Source organism: Protobothrops mucrosquamatus, unplaced genomic scaffold, assembly GCF_001527695.2.
Source record: "Protobothrops mucrosquamatus isolate PMUCROS unplaced genomic scaffold, P.Mucros_1.0 scaffold384, whole genome shotgun sequence".
NCBI classification, from domain to species: Eukaryota; Metazoa; Chordata; class Lepidosauria; order Squamata; family Viperidae; genus Protobothrops; species Protobothrops mucrosquamatus.
In genome coordinates this window covers 372,058-382,075 of record NW_015386716.1, presented here as the reverse complement: position 1 = coordinate 382,075, position 10,018 = coordinate 372,058, and the positions used below count along the sequence as shown (strand labels likewise).

Genomic DNA, 10,018 nt, shown 5'->3' with positions numbered 1-10,018 from the left:
TGAGAAGACGACGGAGGCGGGAGGAAGACTTGGTCATCCCACCTCCCTTGTTAAGGCTTCTGGTACTGTATGAGACCGTAGCTCAGTGCGGGGCGGGAGGGGGGGAGCGCACCCAGACGGGCGAACCAACACACGCGCTTTTCGAAGGAGCGAGCGGAGAGGGAGGCGGCGGAGGGGCGTTGGTGGGCGCGCTGTCCAAGGTCCTGAAGCAGGGGCGCACCCGCGACCGCCACCACGCACATGGGGAAGTGAGCCGTCCCAAGTCCAAGCAGAGAAAGGCAAGAGGCGAATCGAAGCCAACAAAGCCTCTAGTGAGCGAGTTGCCTTTTCCTGCACTACCTTGGGCGGGCAGCCGGTTCAAAGTGTAGGCGAACCCAGCATGGAGCAAGAGAAATATTTACCCGAGCTGATGGCTGAGAAGGATAGCTTAGACCTGTCCTTTGTTCATGCAATGCGCCTTTTGGCGGAAGGTAAGTCTTGGCTTTCCTCTCTTCGAGTCTGGCGGATTTTTGTTGGCGGATTGCTCGTTGCCATCCCCTCTGCCGATGTTCCCTGTTGTCACCGCTGCTGCGTTTCTGCGATTCGGTGTGGGCTACCCCGAGGTGGGTTAAGGGCATAGAAACAGGCAGCTCTGTCCCCGTTAGGAAGAGAGAAGGAGAGCGCGAGCAAGCCAAGGAACGCGAAGCTCTCTCTGGCATTCTTTCGGATCTACGCACTGGCAGAGGTTGCAGAGGCAGAGTCGGCTGAAACGGAAGGACTGATTGCTTTAGAAATTGCAGGGCACCAGCAAGTCAGAAAGTGCAGGAGGGAAGAGAGTTGTGCCTTTTATGTGGCATCAGCGCACTGCTTTAGTTCTGGCACTAAGGTCACCAGAATAGAAATCTGAGCAAGGAGGGATGCTGGATTTTGGCAGCATTTTGTCAAATACAAGGCTAAGCGGAGCTGCCGACAGATTTCCGGAGAAAACACTGTACAATAAGCCGGGAATTTAGTGTCCATAGCAGAGTCCTGGAAGAGACCTGGTTCCTTTTTGTAGATTGATCAGCAACAATTAGGCATCTTGTGAAATGTAGCTGTGCTGATAACAAGAGGCATAGCTGTCAATGAACGTTGCCTTGCAGTTGTATTTTGCAGATTTTGGATCGACTTTCAAATATAGCCTGCTGGGTTATGAATTAAAGCTTTGCATTTCAGAACATGATATTGCAACTTATTAAAGAATAGTCAGGATGGCAACCATAATAATTACTTTGTTTTCCCCTATGGATTTATTTAATCATTTCATATTAGTAATGGATTTTCCCTCTTTATTAAAGAAACTACTAGAGTCAGGGTCAGACCTGAGTGACAGGTGAAGTTTCCACAGAAATATATTTACACAAAGACAGAGGCAACAACCTTATTAAAGATCAATATCATGGTTTAAAAACAAAACAAAACTCATTGCCATGGTCAGTTTTATACAGGAAAAGACAGGTTATTACTGAGTTTATAATTTTGCAAAACTTTCATTTTACTTTACTGCTGTTCGGATTTGTTAACTTTGAATTACATTCTTAGCTTCACTGTATCTTTATGGAATTATAAAATGGAGATCCATTTCAGAAATAATCGCTGAATAATTTCACTGGATAGTTGCTAATTATAATTCTGTATAATGGCATAGTTTTATTTTGAAATTTGAGATACAGAACCAATATTTAAAAAAATCTTCTTTGAACTTTTTGCCTAAAGCATGAGTTCTATGTTTGCATAATCAACTTATCTTCTTTCCTTGTATACTAAGAATGAATATTTCTTCTGTTTTTGAAACAGTGTCCTGATATTATTATGAAATTTATTTGCCACTCATCGTTTGAGGCAACTCTGAGTGGCTATTATTGGAAAGGAATTCAGACAGTCACCGATGATATTGGTCAGTTGGTCATCAGGAAACTATGATTAGATGGCCAAATGTAAATAACTACTCACTTTTTTAAAGAAACACGTTCATATATGAACAAGCAAATATATGTTTTAGTTGATCTTGATTTTTTTTTTACAATTCCTTTACCTTAAAGATATAATTTGGCTGTCATTGAGCACATTATTTTAGCTCACAAATCTTCAGGTCTTCTTAAATTATACATCTATAGAAATCACATTTGCCAAAGTGCGCCTTTATAGAGGGTTTTTCTTTTAAATCCCTGCAATCAATAAAATGTGTTTGTTTCCCTCCAATACTTTGTAGATGTAATTTGAACCTTTCCCAGCAGGGGGAAGTATCTACTGAGACACAATGTGAATCTCAAGAGAAGTGAAGAAAAGAGGGGAGGGGCAGGGGGGCTGAAAAATGTAAAGGAATTAAAATATACAAGTAATTCAAAAATAGAAATAATAGGACGACCATGAAAATAAGTTGGCATGTGACTTTCCTCTTAAAGGCTGGAGTTTCACTCTGAATGAATTACAAGCTTTAATAAATTAATACAATACTATTTTTGCCCCCTGAGTGTAGCTGTAGGTGAGCATATGTGAATATTAAAAAGAGACTAAGGTGAGCTGCCTCTGAAAGCTAGAGAGACTGCTAATGTGGGATTCACACCAGCTACCTGGCAACATCCTTCAAAACACCATCTGTCAAGATTTCTGGAGTTCTGTAGGTTTCTACAGAACAAATGACAATCAGTACAAACTTTCATTAAAGTGAGCATACAAACAGCAGTGTGAAATAGAGGTACTGCAATGAGAATTACCCTGGTTGCAGACTGTTCTTTGGAAAAGCAGATTATCTGTTTTAAAGTACCATTCATTTACTGTCTGTCTAGCAATTGTATCAGCCCTTCAAATGACACCTCTTACTGCAATTGTTGTATTGATATTATTTGCTGTTACTGGTTGAAGCTTCTTGCTGTGGTGTGTTTCTACAAGAAAGTCCTAATTGTTTTCAACATTTAACATTTGCTTCAGCTTAAAAAATATTTTTTTCTTCTTAATGCTTGGAAATGAAAGGTAGACTGGATTATACTGAATTCTTAAGGAAAGAAATCTTGAAATAAAGGAGAGAGAGAGAGAGAGAGAGAGAGAGAGAGAGAGAGAGAGAGAGAGAGAGAGAGAGAGAGAGAGAATATCTATTTCAATTGAGAAGACCTTCTATAGTTTCAAGGCTCCCAAAACTTGGAAGATATACCTTATCTTTTATGAATTGCATGGAATTAAATTTTAGTGATTAGATTTCTATAAAAACCTATAAAAATGTATTTGGCTGTCAGTAAGGCAGTGTCTACATATATGTAATCGAAGTTCAGAGGATTGCAGCAGTTAGCTTGTTACCTTAATTACCATTCCTTTGCTGCCATAAAACCCTTCAGCACTCTTCCTATCTATCAAGTTTTAAGATTTTCTTATGTCAGACATATTACAGGTATACAGTGAAATAATGTCTAAGGAAAACTACTAAGCTACATTTTCCTGGGCATAATTTCCATTGAACTTATTAGGCAAGCTTCTGAGTAATCCACACATTTAATGGAACAATCATAACAATAAAAAGTAGATACAGGAAATAATATCCTATTCTTAATTCTACAACCAAAACGTGAGGTCCTTACTGCTGATTCTTGATGAAAGAATCAGCAGCATTCTGAGTGTTAATGATGCTGACTGCTATACATCCTGTTGAGAAGCTCAAATGACTTTGTTGACTTATTTTTGAATAAACAAGGACAGGGTTTGAACATTGTTGTAATTCACAAAGAGCAAGCTGTATGTCATGTTTCATCCACTAGATAGGCTCTTGTTTAATGTCCTGACAACAAAAGCAATTTCTCTGAAGCCTCCTATTAGAAACCTAGTAATGTCACTATCGTCCAATCACAGTTGAACAGTAGTAATAAAATATCCAGAGGTTCTAAATTCCACTCTAAAAGAACTCCTCCAGCTGATTAAGCTACCTTGTGCAATTTTAAAGTGGCCCTTTTAAAGTTCATTGTTTAACACAATTAATGCACAACCTTTCCACCTGGCAAGTTAAGAGATTATTCAGCCAAGTAGCTTCCAATAGCTATAAGAAGTTTGAAGTATCCAGCAATATTTAAATGTCTTTCGTTATGTGCAATATTTTATTATTATTATTATTATAGCACTTAGGGCAACTAATCAAAGGCCAAGTCCTTTTTTTTTTGTGCTTTAGAAACATGCCTGTTATGGCACAAAAGAGAAAAAAGGGGAGGAACTAATCTAAGAATGTGAATGGAAAATGTGTTTGGGGATTCATTAAAATGTGTTTGGTTAATGCAGGACAGTGGTGGTTTAATTAACTCTATTTTTATTTTGTGGGTTTGTTTGTTTGTTTGTTTTTTGTCTGACAAGTCTGTCTAGAGAAGGGAGGTGAAATGCAAAATTGTGCGAGAGGCATGTGAATCTTAGGGATCCTTGTGATCACTGTTGGATTCTGATTTTTTTTCTGAATTTGGAAAAAAAAAGGCTGTGAATAGTGATGAAGAAAATATTTTCAAATCCATCCTCCCAACAGATAGTCTACTCTTTGTCATGTGTTTTTCTTTGGAAGTATATCACACACATTCATAGGTAGTCCTTGACTTACAACTATTTGTTTAGTAACTGAAGTTACAAGAGCACTGAAAAAAGTGACTTATGACCATTTTTTACACTTACGACCATTGCAGCATCCCCATGGTCACTGGATCAAAAATCAGATGCTTGGCAGCAAATATACTGTATACCTACGAGGGTTGCACTGTCCCAGGATCACGTAATCCCTTTTTTCAATCTTCTGACAAGCAAAGTCAATGGGGAAGCCATACTGACTTAGCAACTGTGTTACTAACTTAACAACTGCAATGGTTCACCTAAAATTGTGAGAAGACAGTTTGTAAAATGGGCCAAAACTTACTGAACTGTCTTACTTAGCAATGGAAAGTTTGGGCTCAGTTGTGGACTACCTAGATATGAATGTGTATATCTTTATATAGCTAGAAAGGTGACATTTTACATGTTTCGTTTTCAACAGGTCAGGTTACCTGTTTACCAATGAGTCATTAGGTGATAGTTTACTAAGTGAAGAAATGTGATGTTTGGATCAACAATGGAGCACATGAATGCTCTCACTTTGATAATATTAATCCCAGGTAATTTATTCATTCAGAGGAGTCATTTTGAGCCGAACTTAACAAATGATGGATCCATTCATAGTTACAAACTTGTATAAAACTGTTTATGTTGCATTAATATAATTATAGCCTGAACAAGGATTAAACTAATTTTAGCATGCTTATTGTAATGATTGTTAACCAAATGTCTTTTGATGTGTTTTGAAGGTTCAGAGGGAGAGAACAGTCACAAAGATTAAGGCATATGCAAATTGTGTGAAATAATATGTTCTGTATACTCAGCTTACAAAAAGGCTTGAAAGAGGAATAGCTAAGGGCAAATGATAGATTTCAGTGATGAGTCACTAGTAGATTATTTGGGGGACAAATATATCCTAATTGTATAATGGTCCACATGTCAATTTTACTGATGTTGTTGGAGCTAATGGGAAAAAATCTGTTGCAAAGCTAGGATCCATATTTTCCTTGATAAATGTTTAAAACCAACATCGACTTTTTAAAAAAAAATATTGGAGACATATTTACAAAGGTTGAGGGCATTTAATTTACTAAATTTAATATGTCCCTTTCACACTGATTCTGGGTGACTTACAAATAAAAAGTTAAAAAAAGAAAGCCATGTATTATAACAGGAAAGGGCATACAACCAACTGCGAAAATCAACCCCATAAGACCAAAAGGACACCCTCCAAAATAAATAAATAATAAAATCTGCAAAGGAACTTCACCATCATCCTAATACAAGGCCTGGAAGAAAAACCAAGTTTTTAATTTTTTTCAAAAAAATTAGCAGTATTGATCTCTCTGGGGCTGTCATTAGAGCATTTCTCTGCCCCATCTCTCAAGGTCTGTCTTACATATCATTACATGTCACCAAGAAGGCATGGTTGATTGGTCCCACAAGATGGCATTGCTTAATTTATGGGACCTGAAGTGTGCCCACTCTCATTGACCTCATTGGTTGATGGAAACACAGAGAGATAGGTAGCTCTTCAGAACAGACACGCAATGAATAAATTACAAAATAGGTACCATGGAAAATTTGTCCACTACCACAATGGATCAACCTGTCATAAAATAACTATTTTCCAATAAGATTATCACATTAGATAAGTGTTTTTTCTTGGTTTGTACCTCCCCTCCTGATGTCACCTGAAAGAGATTATTTTCTCTGATCTCACTGGTTAAAAAAATCAGGTTGACCTGCATCATTGTTGAGAAAGTATATTTGCCAAGAGCAAACCCAGGATGTCAGAAAAGCAGTATGAGTCAATGCTTCTGTTGAGGAAAAGCAATGGTCCTCATTGAATAGTGAGGCACATAACAAAATTGGGCAAAATAGATAAGCAGTTCAGAATTCTACCCAGCCCTACTGTAGTGTAGACTAGATTGAATAACCAAGCAATTCTTAAAGGCTATTTATCTACTGAGTACTTTGATGATGATGATGATGATGATGATGATGATGATGATGATGATGATGATGATGATAATGATCATAATAATAATAATAATAATAATAATAATAATAATAATAATAATAATAATAATAATAATAATAATAATAAAAAGTTGGAAGGGACGTTGGAGGTCATCTAGTCCAACCCCCTGCTCAGGCAGGTAACCCTATACTATTTCAGACAAATGGCTGTCCAGTCTCTTCTTAAAAACTTCCAGTGTTGGAACATTCACCGCTTCTGGAGGTAGGTTGTTCCACTGGTTAATTGTTCTAACTGTCAGGAAGTTTCTCCTTAGTTCTAGGTTGCTTCTCTCCTTGATTAGTTTCCACCCGTTGCTTCTTGTCCTGCCTTCCTGTGCTTTGGAGAATAGCTTGACTCCCTCTTCTTTGTGGCAGCCCCTGAGATATTGGAACACTGCTATCATGTCCCCCCTCGTCCTTCTCTCCATTAAACTAGACATACCCAATTCCAGCAACCGTTCCTTATGTGTTTTAGCCTCCAGACCTCTAATCATCTTTGTTGCTCTTCTCTGTACTCTTTCTAGAGTTTCAACATCTTTTTTACATCATGGTGACCAAAACTGGATGCAATATACCTCTGTTTTTGAAATATAGCTATCAATGTGATGGCAACTAGGCATTTAGTAGGATGCATTTGACCTATCTAATACTAATATAAAAAACCCCAACCCTACTGCTTTGGAATTTTGTTCATTTTGATGTGTCTGCTGTGGAATGGTCTGCTGTAGTATCTAGAATGCTTCCTTAATTGAATTAACTTCAGAAGAACATCAAATGTTTTGCCATTTGGTCCTAAACTGGCATACGGATAGTCTTACACTTACAACCATTCGTTTAGTGACCGTTCAAAGTTACAGTGGCACCAAAATAATGACTTATAACTTTTTCATGCTTACGACTGTTGCAGCATCCCCATGGTCACATGATCAAAATTCAGACACTTGGCAACTGATCATATTTGTGATGGTTGCAGCATCCCGGAGTCATGTGATCAGCTTTTGCAATTTTCTGACAAGCAAAGTCAATGGGGAAGCCAGATTCACTTAACAACTGTGTTGCTAACATAAGAATTGCAGTGATTCACTTAACAGCTATGGCAAAAAGGATCTTAAAATGGGGTAAAACTCACTTAACAACTGTAATTGTGGTTGTAAGTTGAGGATCACCTGTACACAGCCTGGAATTTTCCTAGCATTAACCATGGATGTACTGTGGTTCAACATTGAGTAAGACCATTCCACCATTACTGATAACTTGATGAAGAAACTTATGCTAAGCATTGGAAGAGCCTCTAATTCATCACTAATGGAAACAGTATTAGATTAGCTAGATATTATCTTTTATGGAATAATTCAAGTGACTGTCTACATTTACATGATGATATATAGGTTGAACTTCCTTTTAAAACAACTGAAATCACCATAACTGGAAAAAAAATGCAAACCAAAATGGGTGCTTATTTTTAATTTCATTTAAATCTTAGAAGTAATGGGTGCATAGTAATAGGGAATGGCAAACCTGAGTTCTGAAGGGATTTTTAGCATGATATTTTTCACAGAGTTTCACAGTAGTATTAATATAGATCACAAATATTTTTGCCATAATTGTATGAAATCTAATATGATATAAAAGAGATTCTACTAGTGAAACTCAGTGCATTTTGAAGACCCATAAGATATTACAATTTGGGTGACTGGCTGTAGCCTTAAACTAACCCTACATATCTCCAGTTATTTCACTGAGCACACCAGCCTGGCAAAGGATTGTGCTTTGTGCATATGCAGGCTTTTTTTTTTTTTTTTTACAAAAATCCTTTACAATGCTTACGTGTTCCTGGCTCACAATAATGGCAGGGAGAACTGCTTGTTTTCTATTGTTATCCAAACTGCCAATATCCCAGCTGGCTTTCCCTCGTCATTTTTGACTAAAAGAGCTTTCATTTTTAGTTTTATTCAGAAGCCATTAGTACTGAATAGAAAGAAGTCAAATAAATATTTTGACAGGCATCAGTTTCAGGGATTTTTTGTTGTTTTTCTAAAGCCTCACAAAAGCAAAGAGTGAAGAGGAAGTGTAAAGAGAGGAAAAGATGACAATGGACCCATTGGTGTGTGTGGATGTGTGTTTGTGCGTGTATGGATTGTTAACCCGAACCATCTTCATTTCATTCTTGATACTCATGTCTATTATTTACTGAGCCAGTTCAGTATAATGGTTAAGGCACCAGGCTAGAAACCAGGAGATCATGAGTTCTAATCCCACTTTAGGCATGCAGGTGGCTGGGCGACTTTGGGCCAGTCCCTCTCTCTCAGCCCAATCCACCTCACAGGGTTGTTGTTGTAGGGAAAACAGGAAGTGTATGTTGCTACCACATTGAGATAAATGTAAAGTAATAAAGCTGGGATAAAAATCTAATTAAACAAACAAACAAAGGCGTCAGAGGGATTAAAATTTGCAGGGTAAAGAATGTTCTTGATCCCTCTGCAGCAAACAGGATGCTACAATGCACTCCTTAGCCATTAGTCACTGAGCTCTGTAGCATGGACGGGCCTGACTGATAGAAATGCATTGAATTGCACAGTATGAGGAAGGACGCAGTGATAGGCAAGTTTCCCTTGCAATTCCTTTCCTTGCAGAACCTTTTAAGCTTTGAAACCCTGGTTACAGTATTGTCTGAATACCATCCTATATCTTCAGTTCACTGATGACTTCACGAGGTTTCAGATTGTTCACCAGCCCCCAAGCATTTATTATAAGAAAATAATTTAACAAATACTACTTTAACTAGTAGTACTTCAACACATAAAAACAGCAACAGAAACAAAATAATGGATAGTACTATCAACAGGTCAATATTGAGCACTTTGCTTCTTTACCCTGCATATCCTTTGTAGCAGTTATGAACTATCAATACCAAATGATTAACCTTTCTATCAAAACTGGCATTCTTGCTGTTGCTTGAATAGTCAACTATACTCATCTTCCCAATCCCAAGTTCAAAATAGCTCAAATACATAAGAGCTACAAAGCATACTCCATCACAGGTTACCAATTCATTCCTTTCTTCTCACTGTAGACCTACAGAAAGGACCTCTTTGTTGTTTGAGGCATTTCTTGCAAAGCCTAATTCATTTTGGGCTTTAGTTTTCTGATGCAATCTTTATAGGTTCTGGTGAATGTCCTGTGTCTTCCTTGTCTCCTGCATTGTTGGCCCCAGCCCTAATAGTGCATGTGGCTGTGAGTTTTTGTCATCTTCTTCATGTTGCTCTAATTTAACACCTTCCTGATGAGATTGATGAAATGCTTGCTGACATGTCCTTCCCAATGTCCATGAGATATAGTTTATTTCTTGCAGGGAATCCTTCATTTAGTCCAGAAAGAATCAACTGGATTGGGGCAGCTAATAAATTTAAATAAATAACCAAACACA

At 37.8% G+C, this 10,018-nt stretch overlaps 1 protein-coding gene across 1 annotated transcript in view; it reads left to right on the top strand.

The window, feature by feature from the left end:
* The first annotated feature begins 379 nt into the window (after positions 1-379).
* The window catches only part of KHDRBS2 (KH RNA binding domain containing, signal transduction associated 2), a 368,904-nt gene continuing 359,265 nt past the window's right edge, over positions 380-10,018 (top strand). Inside the window, exon 1 of the mRNA XM_015815904.1 lies at positions 380-470. Within this exon, the coding sequence (XP_015671390.1) occupies positions 380-470 (91 nt within the window). The remainder of the gene's footprint in view (positions 471-10,018) is intronic.